Source organism: Molossus molossus, unplaced genomic scaffold (assembly GCF_014108415.1).
Source record: "Molossus molossus isolate mMolMol1 unplaced genomic scaffold, mMolMol1.p scaffold_m16_p_13, whole genome shotgun sequence".
Classification (NCBI taxonomy): domain Eukaryota; kingdom Metazoa; phylum Chordata; class Mammalia; order Chiroptera; family Molossidae; genus Molossus; species Molossus molossus.
The window spans coordinates 19426291-19440586 of record NW_023425348.1 but is presented as its reverse complement, the minus strand read 5'-3'; the positions used below and the strand labels follow the sequence as shown (position 1 = coordinate 19440586).

At 36.4% G+C, this 14296-nt stretch overlaps 1 protein-coding gene across 1 annotated transcript; it reads right to left on the bottom strand.

The window, feature by feature from the left end:
* Window positions 1–4136: 4136 nt before the first annotated feature.
* On the bottom strand, window positions 4137–12308 carry LOC118628226 (stromelysin-1-like). Its single transcript, XM_036259046.1, has 10 exons — window positions 12213–12308; window positions 10826–11070; window positions 10586–10734; window positions 10324–10449; window positions 8418–8582; window positions 8095–8233; window positions 7072–7205; window positions 6509–6668; window positions 5289–5392; window positions 4137–4237 (listed from the first exon to the last, which is right to left on the bottom strand). Exons 1-10 carry the CDS (start codon window positions 12306–12308, stop codon window positions 4137–4139), a joined length of 1419 nt encoding a protein of 472 aa, XP_036114939.1.
* Between the last annotated feature and the right edge of the window lie 1988 nt (window positions 12309–14296).

Sequence of the window (14296 nt, the reverse complement as noted above, 5' to 3'; positions counted from 1 at the left end):
TCTGCCCTTATCTTCCTAGACGTAACGGGATCTGAATTCTCAGGGACCCATTTCCCCTATTTCGGTCTCTGACTCCATCTCTGAAAATGGGTAGTTCCAGAGAGATGTGGAAGTCAGGTACAGACTGACAATCCCTAAAAGGGAGGGTTGGGGGAAGAGATAAACCACAGAATTTATATGCATGTGTGCATGAACAATGGACATGGACAACAAAGCTGGGGACAGGGCGAGGAGAGGGAGGAGAGAAAAGGGGAAACATCTGTAACAAAAATAAATTAATTAATTAAATAAAAAATAAATTAAAAAAAACAGCAAAAAAAAAACCCCACCTTTTCCCCAGATTTACTGAGGTATAATTGACAAATAAAAATTGTATATATTTAAAGGTATAAAATATGATGTTTTAAAATAACTATACATTGTGAAATGATTACCATAATCAAACTAATTAACACACCCATCACCTTACATAGTTATCTTGTGTGTGTGTGTGTGTGTGTGTGTGTGTGTGTGTGTGTGTTGAGAACACCCTCAGCATATTTTAAGTATACAATACAGAATAATTAACTATGGTTACCATGCTGTATATTACATCATCCTACATAACCAAAACTTTGTTCCCCTTGATCAAAATCTCCCTATTTCTCCCACCCTCTAACACCTAACAACCACCATTAAATTCTCTACTTTTGTAAGTTTGACATTTTTTCACACATATAAGTGAGGTTATGCAGTACTTGCCTTTCTTTTCAGGCTTATTTTACTTGGCATAATGTCCTCAAGTTTCATCCACATTGCCACAAATGGTAGGATTTGTGATTTTTTTAAGGCTTAACAATATTTCTTTGTATATATACATATACCACATTTCTTTTTTTTTTATACAATATTTCTTCATTCATTCATAGGTGGTCACTTAGATTATGTCTATTGTGAGTAATGCTGCAACAAACATGGGAGTACTGATATATCTTTGAAATACTGAATTCAGTCCTTCAGATATATACCTAAAAGTGGTATTGCTGGATCATATGGTAGCTCTATTGTTAAATTTTTGACGAAAATCTGTAGAATTTTCAATTATGACTGCACTAATTTACATTCTCGGTAAGGCCGTGGTTCTCAACCTTCCTAATGCCACGACCCTTTAATATAGTTGCTCATGTTGTGGTGACCCCCAACCATAAAATTATTTTTGTTGCTACTTCATAACTGTAATTTTGCTACTGTTATGAATCGCCATTGGAAATATCTGTTTTCTGATGGTCTTAGGTGACTCCTGTGAAAGGGTCATTCAACCCCCAACAGGGTTGTGACCCACAGGTTGAGAACCACTGCACTCACTAAGGGTTCCCTTTTCTCCATATTCTTGCCAACACTTGTCTTTTTAATACATTTTTAAATTTAATTTTATTTTGATAAACATTTTTATTTTACAGGTAGCTTTTTTTCTTTTTGCTACCTATAACCAAAGCATTTTAACTTACCAATATTTCTACCCACTTTGATCAGAATTTAACTCTGTCACTCCACCAATACTGCTGTGGTAAAGAGCATCCAATAGGCAGCATGGTGGAGAATTCAGCAGATAGTTTTCCTACTTCTCCATCTCACTTAGCCTTTGAAGGTTAAAGTTTCCATCAGATATGCAAGTGTGCTCAAGAATATTCACTGTAGCCCTGGGAATAATAGTGAAATGTTGAAAATAACCTATTGATATAGTGAATACTGAAAATAATCCGATGCACACAACTTTTATTTTATTTGTTTTTTATTACTTTAATTTCAAATATCTTGTCATTTTCAAATGTATATTTTATACATTATTAAATTATTTTATTTATATACTATTTATATTTATTTTTGTTATTTGTATATTTAAATTTTATTTGATATGTGCATTTATTTAATTACTAATTTAGTCATCAATAGGAGAGTGAATAAAATAAATTACATGTTTATTTCATGGAATTCAGCAAATGGAAGAAACAATTCTGCACGTAATAATATGGAGTGGTTGCCAAGATATATTAAGTGAAAACAGCAACAAGGAGAACAGCATGAACTTGCATGCTAACATTTTAATTTCAAAAGATGACATTAGTGTTTGTGTATGTACAAAATAACTTTGAAAGGATTCATAAGGATCCACTTGGTTGCCTCTGACAAAAGGAACTAGATGGTGGAAGGTTATGACAGTGGTGTGAGGAAAATTAACTTCTCACTGCACACTGTTTTTTAACTCTTGAATTTGTGTTGTGGCTACATAGTACCTATATTAAAAAAATTAATTTAGGTTACTTTTAAAATAAATAAACACCCAATTTTTGGCAGATTATTATTGTTTATTAAAATTCCATCTTAAAATCTTCCATAGTCTTTTTCATACTCATGATTTTAGGAAAATTTAAATGCTTAAAAATCCCATGAATCTATATCTTCTCTCTTTCTTTAAACTTGAGATGTAATTGACATACACCATGTATTGTTTTTAGGTGTACACAATGATTTAATATATGCATGTACTGTAAAATGATCACCATAGTATGTTTCGTTAACATCTATTACCACACATAATTACCATAACTTCTCTTTTGAGTTTCAGACTCATTTACCTTATGGCCTCCTTGAATATCTCACAGGCATTTCAAAAATTGGCAAAACTAAGCAATTTTTCTTCTTACCCTTTCTCACAAAACTGTTTCTCTCCAAGTCTTTCCCCATCTCAGTAAATGTTGTCACCCACAAGCCTTATGCTCCAGGAAATCATCTGGGAATTATTCTCTCTTAACTCCATATCTAGTCAACTGTGGAGTCCTATGGTCTATCCCATATATCTATTTTTCTTTCTTGTCTCTGACTCTCCAGTGTGACCACTACAGTCCAAGCCATCAATGAATCTCTTCCCCTAGTTTCCACACCTCCTAATGCCATTCCCTCTCTCATGCCATTCCCTCAGAACTGTTAGTAAAACCACTTAGCTCAAAGTAAATCCTTCTATTATTCTAACATAGAAGTAAATTTTTTTATGTCTTTTTAAATATACAATTGCACATACGTGTTTGCTGTTACTTGCATATATTCTTTTTTGCTGATTATAATCTCAGTGAGGGCAGGCTGTGTTCATTTTCTCAGGCTCCTATGCCTACTACCTAACACAATGCCTGGCACAGAGAATATGATTGGTTAATTACTCTACTCAAATTAATAAATACATTAAAGAGTAGACGAGCTTTTACTGTGTAAACAGGTGATGTTCTAGACATGGTCCTTAGGGGTGTAAATCTGTCCTAGGATAAGCATTTGCCCATAGACTTCTAGAAGGAACAGATACAAAATGAATGTGAGAGAAGAGTTTCATGTGTGAATAGGGTGGATATGAGCAAATTAGTTTGCTACGGCAGGAAGGGGCTCCACTGAGGGCATATATAGGTAAATGGAAAAGATGACGAATTCCCCACCTGAAAAATGAGGTGTGTGAAGTAGGTGATTTGTAATAATTATAAAGTTGTGCTTCATATTTTTTCCCAGACCCTGTCCTACAAGGTCACAACTGCCTTAAATCTTTCTCCTAGGGTGCGTCAGGAACACGTGATGCCTGGGTGGTGGAAATAAACATCCTGTTTGTAGGGCACCTGAGAAGGGCAAGTGGTAAATTGTCCTCTGTTCTGATTGAGCCCATTGTGAGGCTGAAGCCATGGAGACCCCATCCCTACCACCTCCAGTGGCTGAGCATCCCGGGCGCTCTACTGATCAGGCCACAGTGTGCCCCAGACAGTAAGAACAACTTTGTTTTTTAAACAAACAAATAAACCAAACAAAATAAAATAAAATAAAATAATAAAATAATTGACAGATCCTTTTTATTAAATAACAAGCAAATTTATATACAATCCCTGGTGTGTTGCACATGAGTACCCCTCTTCTTCTGGGGACCAAAGTGCAGAGAAATGCAAGCTCTGCAGCTGGCGTGAATGCCTGTAATACTTGCGAAGCTGACAGGTGAGACACAGTTCACACTCACATCCTAAGTCACTGCATGTGCAGGAGAAAATGCACCATTTCAATTCACAAAGACTCTGAAGAATAATCGGCTTCATTTAAAATGCCTGTGTTGTGCCTTCCATGCGTGTCTCCTAACAATTAAACCAGCTGTTACTCTTCAAAATATGTGTCACTTTCTTTGCATTTGGGTCAAACTCCAATTGTGAAGATCCACTGAAGAAATAGAAAAACCCTGCAAATACAGACAAGGGAAATAGTAAGATATTTTTTCAAATTTGGCAACATATAGAACTCAGAATATAGATGACTAGAAATGGAAAGTGTTTATAGAATTTACTATGTGCCAGGGACTATGTGTTAAGCATCTTACATGCTTTTTTTTCTTTCTTTCTTTTTCATTTATTTTTGCAGCAGTCCTTTGAGTTAAGTATCGCTAACTCCACTTTACAAATGCAAGCTGAGGCTCAGACAGAGTTAAATGCTTGCTAGAAGTCACTCAACAAAAACAGAAAGGAGACAGCGGTCCATTCCAGCTCTGTTAGACAGAAAAGCCAGCCTCTGGGTAATTAGGTTATTCTGCTTCCAATCGGATATAGTTCTCTGCTTCTTAGGAAATTATAATCTCTTTATTTTCTTTCTTCCTAATACTTCTCCCTCACACTTTCCCTCACACTGCAGCCTGATGGGCATTTCTGGCTTCTGAGGACCTGCTGTTGCTCTGCCTTCATGGTGCTCTGGTTACTCTGCAATAAAGAGCATCACCTCCACCCACCTATCCTTGAGCAGGAAAAAACAACAACAACAACCTTTTTAAAACTTTGGGTGCATGGAAATGCAAGTATTTGCAACTGACTAATGTGGTCAACTACTCAAGAAAGGTAGAAAAAATCTCCTGGGAATTAGTAGTAGCAATAGCCTGGAGTGGAGGAGAAAGCCAGCCAGCTGTCAGTTTGGCCACAGCACATGTGGGCACTTTTATACTGACATGGTCATTTGAAAGGTAATAGCTCTAGATGTAAGGAAGTGGCACTTGACAACTTCGCTTTTATCTGGATGTATAAAGTTAAGTAGAGAAATTTGTGTTACATATTTTTATGATTCAAAACAACTTATTATACAAAGTAGTTGTATGATTGGTTAAAAATTGGTAAATTTAAATTTGGGAAGGGAAGAGAGAACTGGTTAAAGAAAAGTTGTTATTAAAAGTTATTTCAATTATTTTCCCTCTGATGCCATAAAATGTTTTAAATACCCCATTGCTAACAGAATAAGTATACTCTTACCAAATGTTTCAAAAACAGCATCAACCTTTGGGCCAACCCCTGGAAAGTCTTCCATTATTTGCCTGGGAAAGCCGGGATCCATAGACTGGTTTTTCTCATGAAAACTGCACCAAATAAAAGAATGCAGCTCAGCATCGCTTAGAGGCCAACATTACCAAAATTCTTAAATCACGTTAGGTTTAATGTGGAATTCTAGTAAACTGTCCAATTACTGCAAATAAATGTCAAACTTGTATAGGTGACTTTAGTGATACTGCAAACTTAGCTCTTTTTAAAAATTATTTTCACCTGGAACAAAGGCAACACTTTGGTCTAGATTAGAAGGTGTTATTTGTTATTATATTTCTTAAGCCTGAGCAAAAAAAAAAAAAAATCTTAAAGACATGAATGTGTGACCAGATAGATAAAATGAGTTGAATCATTCATCTAAATAAAAATTTCAAGTTGTCCATCATCCTTGGCTCATATATGCCTTCTCTACCCTGCACAAGTGGATTTTCTATGGCAGTCTCCTAGTAAAAGGGATTAGAACAAGACACAGTCAATGCAAAACACAGTCAATGCATTTTGGACTTATTGGGTGAACCTTGGTTGGTCTGCTCATATGTCTCAGAGTCTGGGCAGATGACCAGGAATCAGCCTCCCTGAGTTTTGAGTTCTATTCATGAACCTAGACTGCCTCTGTTCATTGTCCTCTGAAACAGGTAGAGGTAATGGATGGCTGAGGTTGAAGGAAGCCCTTAATCATATAGTAAGGTTGGGAGGGCAAGACAAACCCCCAAGAGACAATGAGTAGACCTTTAGGACAATGGGAAAGAAATGCTAAATTTTGGCCTGGATTCTCAGAGCTTCTTTCAAAAAAGAAAACCCAGTTGGGTTTGGAATCCAGCAGGAAAAGCTTCATGGAAGTGAGGGGGATTAGAGCCAAGACTCGAGGATTGGGTGGATGGGGGAGAGAAGAGGGCACTCTGGCAGGTAGGGCAGCAGCACAAAGGAAAAGCTTCCTCCTATTGCACGTGGGACTCAAAGCGGAGGAGCTCACGAAATGCCTGTTAGCAGACGCTGCTGTGTTTTCGGGTAAGCAGTCCCCACAGACGCCTAAAGCCCCATTCTTCCTACTGAGAGGGGAGCAAAGCTCAGTGAGGCAGGCAATTTCCTTACAGAAAAAAAATAATTTCCCTAGTTAGGATTGATACAAAGTCATTCTGATCACATATTACCTCCAGTATTTGTCCTCTACAAAGAAGTATGTTTTCTTCTTTTCCTTATCAAAAATGGCTGCATCTATTTTCCTTACTGTTGATGGAAAACCCAGTGTTTGGATGTCTCTAGGGTAACCTGCTTGTACTTTTGTTTCTCTGATGGCCCAGAACTGATTTTCTGTTAAAAAAAAAAAAAAAAATTCAGAGTCACATTGAGTTTATAACAGTTAAACCTCTGGGCTTTAGAGATACTTTTTAGCACCTTTAATTTTATAGTAGAGAGGAAGACAGAACTTTATATTTAGTCACCAGCTCAAAGTTGACATTTAACAAAAATTTTCCCATGAATGAATAAGCATAGATCAAGTGAAGGAATATACAACTCTGAGTAATTTATATTACTGTGTTAATTTGTATCATCTATAAAATATATAAATAAAACAATACCAGTTTTGGTAATTTCATTACCTTAGAGTAACAAAGTTACAGGTGTTCTCAAAACAGAAAATTAAAGTCCTATTTTATTTTCCTGGGAAAGAGTTTATTTCAATAAGTTAAATAAATTATTGTATAATAATTACGTTTAAAAATGAAGACAGTGTCCTTGCTAGTAACTTCATATGCAGCATCTACTCCTGAAGGAAGGGATGGCCAAAACGAAGAGATCAAATAAAATCCAGGTTCAAGAGTCCTTAGGGATTTTCGCCAAAAATGTCTGAAATATATGAAAATCGAAAAACAGTCTTTTATCTTTTGCATATTTTCCTCATTTTTCTGCCTCTCCCATCTTCCTCCATTCCTTTATCCTCTAGGCATGATGACGGACGGAAATCAGATATATTGCCACTGGGGAAAAATATATATATTTTTTCTTTACTTCAGGAAACTGCACTGGGCCTCTTGCCATAGGATTACAGAGTAACATCTTCTGTGAAATGAAAATTATCCTACAATGCAAGTTAGTTAGCTGAGTGTAAACTTTAAATACTTATAATTCATGTAAAACAGTGTGTATGTTATATCATCCTTTACATTTTCACAAAGACAGGCAGATGTGTAAGTATATGAACTATGTAAGTATGTTTTTGTATATCATGGAACAATTCTGGAAGGAAAAACAAGGGTCTTTGCCTATGGATGAATATGGAGCAAATGAGGGAACTGGGGGTCAACAATGGAGGGAGACTTGCTTTTAACTTTCCTCCCATTTGTGCAGTGTACATGTTTACCACGTGCATATTTATTCAGCAGTGAGCAAATTAATTGATTAAATGTAATGCTATTCCAGTGTCCTTTTTAAGGCAGTAAAGACAACATTCTGATTTTAAAGTTCTACTTGTGCCTTTTGGAAACCGACCATGACTTATAATATATGGGAACAATTAGAGGACAAGAATTAAATCATGCTCTGTAAGTCTTCAGAAACAAACTTGACGATTTTAGAAAAATGTGAGAATTGGAACACCAGATCTAATTAACTTCAGTTCAGAGTAATCATTTTTGTTTATAATGTTTGAAAGTGTCTATTAAGTTTCTCTTTGTTTTCATTTCTAAACATTGTACATCAAAAGAATTGATAAGAAAGTATAACTATCTGGTCTGACCTGTCTTTAAAGAACAGGATTTCTCCCCTCAGAGTGCTGACTGCGTCGAAGGACAAAGTGGGATCACACATGGCTGGTGGCTCAGGAGGGGTGGATGATGTGGGCACCACAGGATCATCAGGAGAATTAGGGGGAGGTCCTAAAAAGAACAGATGTGAGGATGCAAACATTAGGAGAAATGTGATGCTTCTGTCAGTGTATATACTTTCCAAACATTCTCAGAGTGCTTTGATCAGACTTCAAATGCTTTATGCAGCATTTTAAACCTTTCCTGAAGGTCATCATTGCAAAGCTACGGTGCCTCATTTCCCAGCATCACTTACCATACAGGGATTGAATGCCATTCACATCATCTTGAGAAAGGCGGAACTTGGCCAGGTTTGTGGATGAGTTGTACGTTGGGAACATCAAAGCTTCAGGGTTGTCCGAGTGATAGAGACCCAGGGAATGGCCAAGTTCATGAGCAGCAACGAGGAATAGATTGGTCCCTATAAGAAATCACAAATAAGAGTTATTTCTTAAATAAATGTATACCACACAGATCAGTTGTGTATTATATTTATTTACTTTCAGGAAGCACACAGGGCTTTGTTTGCCTTGAGTTTTGTTTAACTGATCATTTGACTGATTATGCACTTAATGTAAAGCCAACTGTTTTCAAGGACCATTATTGACATCAATCTTTGAGACAAAGGGTTCAGCCATACCCAACTACTCCTCAAGAGCCTATAAACTTCGTGAGAACCAAGTCCCTTTTCTCGTACTCTGGAATGGAATGAACCTACTGGTTTAGCACATCAATAAATATTTCTTGTCATTTGTCAATGAAAAGTTAAACACTTTTAACTTTTGTTGGTTACAGTATAAATTAAATGATTCACAGTTTATTTATCTCAATTCTGAAATCCTTAATTAATGCTGCTATTTACCATTGGATGATTACCTGCATAATTTTTCAGCCTCATGATGATTATTTAATACATACTTGGTCCAAAAATATTAATAATGATAGATGTCTTAGAACTTGTAAAATTGGTTTAAGATATAATGTACCCAATAGTGTTTAGCATTTGTCACAAAAGAGATTTTGGCTACACAAACACTAGCTGTGTTCAGATTTTTTCTTCATAGTATAAAAATAAATTAGAATGCTGAAATTGGAACGCAAGAGATAATTGGGATTGAAATGCCAGGTAAGTCAACTTTACTTTTAAAGTTCTCATTTGAGACTTTGCAAGAATGTTCCTTTGAAGGAAGAAGTTGTAAATTCAACCAACTAACCTCACTTTTGTACTCTCTACAGGGATTCTGTGTGCATTTTTACTATAAATCCCAACTAAATTTCAGAAGCAGTAGTATTTGTTTTAGCCAATTGTTTGAAACTTTGGAAGCCATACCTCAAAGTATCTAGTTATAAATTGAGAAACATTCTTCTACCTTAAAAGTTTGGGCATTTTGCCCAACCGGTGTGGCTCCGTGGCTCAGCATTGACCCATGCACCGAGAAGTTGCCAGTTGATTCCTGGTCAGGACACATGCCCAGGCTGTGGGCCCAATCCCCAGTGGGGGGCATGAAGGAGGCAGCCAATTGATGTTCTCTCTCACTGATGTTTCTATCTCTTTCTCTCCCTCTCCCTTCCTCTCTCTCTAAACTCAAAAAAGAAAAACATATTTTAAAAAGAAGTTTGGACATTTTATTTTGGGGGTTAGTCCTTTCTTTCAAAACAAGTCCATAATAACCCTTCTTAACCTAGAGAGAGTAAAACGTTATTCTAACCAGAAAACCTAATCTGAAACCTCAGTTTCTGGAATTTAATTCTCATTTCTATTTGGAAAAGTAAAGAAGTAATTGGGGGACATTTTCCCCAGTTGGATATAAGCAATATCCAGAGCACATGTTGGTGTAGATTCAAAACACTATACTACAAACTTGATATCTACAATTTGATTATATGAGAAATTGTTCTTAATGATGGTCTAAGATCACACAAGAATGAGAGTCAAGAAAGAAACGCTTAATGATGCTTCCTACATTGTTCTCACCTAGATAGAAAATAAACATTTTAGACATCTGGAAATGTTTTTAATAATGATAAAACAAAAATATATTTTGCTGGTCCTTGACCCATTGGGAAATCCAACACAACACATTTCTTGGATGTTCTTAGTTATTAAAATTTTTCCAAATATAGAAAAACACCAAAATCATTCTAAGAGAGACATAACTAACCTGATGTATCCTTTGTCCATTGTTCATCGTCATCAAAGTGAGCATCTCCATGAATCCCCGGCCCGGGTGGATAGGCGTGAGCCAAAACCTTTCCAGGTCCATCAAAAGGGTAAAGGTCTCCATGAGCTTATAGAGAAAAAATAAAATTACTGAAAAGCTAGGTAATTACAATCTCTTTGGAAACTTTTTCAATAAAACACCATCAAGTAAATAGATGCATTTCATGTTTTTGTTCTTAATGTTCCTTGATTTTGTTTCTTACCTCTAACTGCAAAAGTGATCTTTATGTCAGCCTCTCCTTCATAAATCCTGGAGAATGTAAATGGAGTCACCTCTTCCCAGACTTGCAGAGCTTTCTCAATGGCAGAATCAACAGCATCTCTTGGCAAGTCCAGTGTGTAATCCACAATCCTGAATGAAAACAATTGAAGATAATATTTTCTCCTGGGTTCTTAGTGTGTGAAGTCTCAGTATTATGTGAAAACCTCTTGGGACCCACTACCTGTAAGTAAGGCGAGTTTGCCTCCACTTTGGCATGCCAGGAAAGGTAGAGAAGGCTCCAACGTCAGGAACTCCGCATCTGGGCTTGTGCATCATCTCCAGCGTGTCTGAGTCCAGCTTCCCAGTCACCGTCAGCCCCAGGAACCTCTGCATTTCTTGGATTTTTTTAACAACAGGGCTACTGTCCTTCCTTCTAACAAACTGCTTTACATCTTTTGCAAGATTGTAGTAGTTCTCTAGGTAATGCTATTGAAATATTTCAGGTCATACTTATGATATTTTAGTTTTTACAATATATTCGTGCAGTTGCATACAATCTATGTAAGCATTCCTTCAGTTTGCTGAAATCAAAATGTGTCATATTCTGTTTAATTTTTTAATTACAGATTCTTCACTTTTGTTTTATCTTTGTAACTAAATAATATCTACAGCTTAGTTTACTACAAAAGCAATTGAAATGAAGTAGAAAATTTAAATTTATATATAGTGAATTTAATGGAGAAAAAACAAACAAACTTATTTCTTTGGCCATAATTGTATATTTCAGATATATATATATTTTCTATTTTATGTGTTTCATAAGGACTTGGCTTAAGAAAAGGAAGTGGGACAAATCACTGCGTCTAAACATGACATCGGCAACATAAAAATCTAGCTAATCTTACATTGGATTAAAATGCCCAAAGAATTTCCCTGTGGAGGTCCAGAACAAATCACCCCAAGACTGCCGGTGTGCAGATTGTTTTGAGCTAAAGGCAACTTTAGTCACAAACTCAAGAGAAACTTCTGCCCCTCCTGCCCACAACACCCTGGAAGAATTTGAATTAGAGGGCTTGCCTGTAGGGGATTGTCAGCAGTAAGCTTTTTGACCCTTGCTACATGGCAGGGCATAGTTTTATTTACTAATCATCTCCTCTTCTCATCTTGAAATGATCCTTTGACGCTCCCAAGGTGCATTCCCCCATCCCCACTCAGGATGCCCATTCTGTCTCTGAGCCTCTTCCACATGTAGGGTCTGTAAACCTGTCACGTATGCAGGGTTCCCATACATATGTATGTATCAAATTTAATTATTTTCTCTTACTAAAAATAATAAGTACCTAAAGAAATTCCAAAGCAAGATACATTTATACACTCTTCCCACTGTGCTATCTGGGACCTTAGGAAACATCTAATCCACCTGGCCTTTGTTTCATCCTACATGTAGGGAGTAGCCCAAATAGAGTGAAACTGAGACCCCTTTGCCAACCAACACTTTATATAACTCTGTCCTGGAACCATTCCTGCACTATAATTCAAACCATTCTGCATGAGTGTTATGAAAGGAAAGCAGAGGTGGTTTCCCGCCTGGCCCTGTGAATTAACGTGAGGGCTGCTCCCTTGACTACCTGAGCCAGGTCCATGTGGTCCTCCTCCGCAGCTCGGTCCAGCGGGAAGGCTGAGCAAACTGCCACACACAGCAGCAGAGCAGGAAGGTTCTTCATTTCTCCTGGCTTCACTCAGATCCGAGTTGTCTTAATGCCTTGCTCTTTGCCTACCTTCTTCCAAGTCCACCCTCTGGAGCCCAACTTTTATAGGGCGACAATGTTTGTTTAGATCACCAGCAGCTTGACTCACGACTGCTGTCATCCGACTAGCAGAACCAATTCCAAAAATCCCAAATCTAAAATTGGATGCTACAAGCTACTTTACTAATTTCTCTGAACCTTTCCAATTTTGCAAGTCAAAATAGTGATTAAGCTTCAGGAAATGCTTCCTGTCTTACTAAGGAGAAAACTGGGGCTTTTTTTTTTTTCCACTCTGGGAAAAAAAAAAAGTGACTGGAGTTTACTAGACAATTCACGTTTGTGTGTTTGAGAGAAGTAGGCTGACTTAGGAAAAAGTCAGAATTGCACAGAACTTTTCAATGAAGTTTTAAAAAGAACATATTTAAAATCTAATGTTATAAGATGTAAGTAAATTAAAAGATGTACATGTATAGCTATAGTATATGCTATTCGATTTCATAAAAAAGAGAAATAACATCTAATTAAATTGGTTCTAATTAAATAACACCAATTAAATTGGAAAGGAGAATTATTTTTTATGTCTTTGATTTGAAATACCTACTGCTGCTTTCTTGCTGGATTTGTTAGTGTTTGAGGAGGAAAAACTCATAGTATGGAGAAAGATTATGAAGAAGTAGTGTATCCATTCTCTTTGGTTGGTCTTAATTCTGTACCCGGTCTATTAATGGGCAACAGACCTGTAATAGCTGCTTGTTGAATGCTAGGAGAATTAAAATGAATTTGATGGCTCACTGGACTTAAATACTCTTCTTTCTTTATCTTCTATACTTTATTTTTTTCTTTCAATTTCTTTTCCTTCTCTGTAAATTCAAATTAGTAGATACTTTGAAGTTAAAAAAAAAACACCATCCTAGATGCTTTTTACATGCTGTTCATCCTTTTTCTCTCCTCTCCTCTTCTTTTTTTTTTTTTCCTTTCCTTCTGTTCCCTTCCTTTTCTTTGTCAAGTAGAGTATTGCTCTCATCAATTGTATATAATAAATATAAATACCTGTAGGAAAAACCCTAAACATTCTAAGAGGAAGAAACTTTGTTAAAGTTTGTTAAACCTTTAACAAGCTTCTCACCACCTGCCACCCACCCACCCCTCCACCAACCTCACCTTCCTTACCTTACACAATTAAAGAAAAGAACAGGGAAAAAAAAAGGAAATGCAAAAGGACAGTAAATCAGAGGAGCAAAACTTACACTTATTAAATATTCAGTGAATGCACATTTTTGTTCTTCATCACACTTTATTTTTTCTTTGTTTACTTGCTTGATTATTTGTGTACTAAAGAGCAGAGCATCCTGGGAGTGAGCATTAAATAAAATGATAATAAAAATGTACACTTAATGAACATTTAATAATGTAAACGTTTCTCTCTCCCACTTGTGTCCCTTATAAATTTCCTTTTTGCTTTATTTTTGCATGTTTTTTTTTTTTTTTTAATAAACATTGATGAGATCTCCTCTAATATGTATGAGAGATGGATTAGGATCCCTTAGTAATAGTAAGATCCCTATAATTGAAGGTATCCAAATGCATAATGACCACTTGGCTGGGGCTATACTTCTAATTTAAACATCTATTTTCACAGTAAATTCTGTCTAAAGACATTTCAAATCGGTGTTCTACATTTCTTTGGGGTGAAAAATCTGTATCTTGTCTTGATTGAAATAAAGGGAAATATTTGTCCCCACTGATATCAGGCTAACTAAGCGCGTTGGTGTGGTGGCAGGACCTGTCCAGAAATGAAATCCAGGAAAGAATAACAGAGTCAGACAAAAAAGACAGGAAGAGATTAAAAGCCAAAGAGCTGTGGCAGACCAAAAGTCGATTCCTTCTAGATTAAGATTTCTCCTTTGTAAATCTTCACATAATTTATAAAACACATTTAAAGTTCACAGGGAAGCCTGACAGAT

What these genes read in the sequence shown, in the direction of transcription:
- LOC118628226 (XM_036259046.1), bottom strand. Translation starts at nt 12,308, where the DNA reads ATGAAGAACCTTCCTGCTCTGCTGCTGTGTGTGGCAGTTTGCTCAGCC. An exon ending in GTAGAGGACAAATACTGGAG is followed by an intron (nt 5,393 to 6,508) that starts GTAATATGTGAT and finishes TATTTGGTGCAG; the next exon opens with TTTTCATGAGAAAAACCAGT. An exon ending in TGCTGTTTTTGAAACATTTG is followed by an intron (nt 4,238 to 5,288) that starts GTAAGAGTATAC and finishes CTGTATTTGCAG; the next exon opens with GGTTTTTCTATTTCTTCAGT.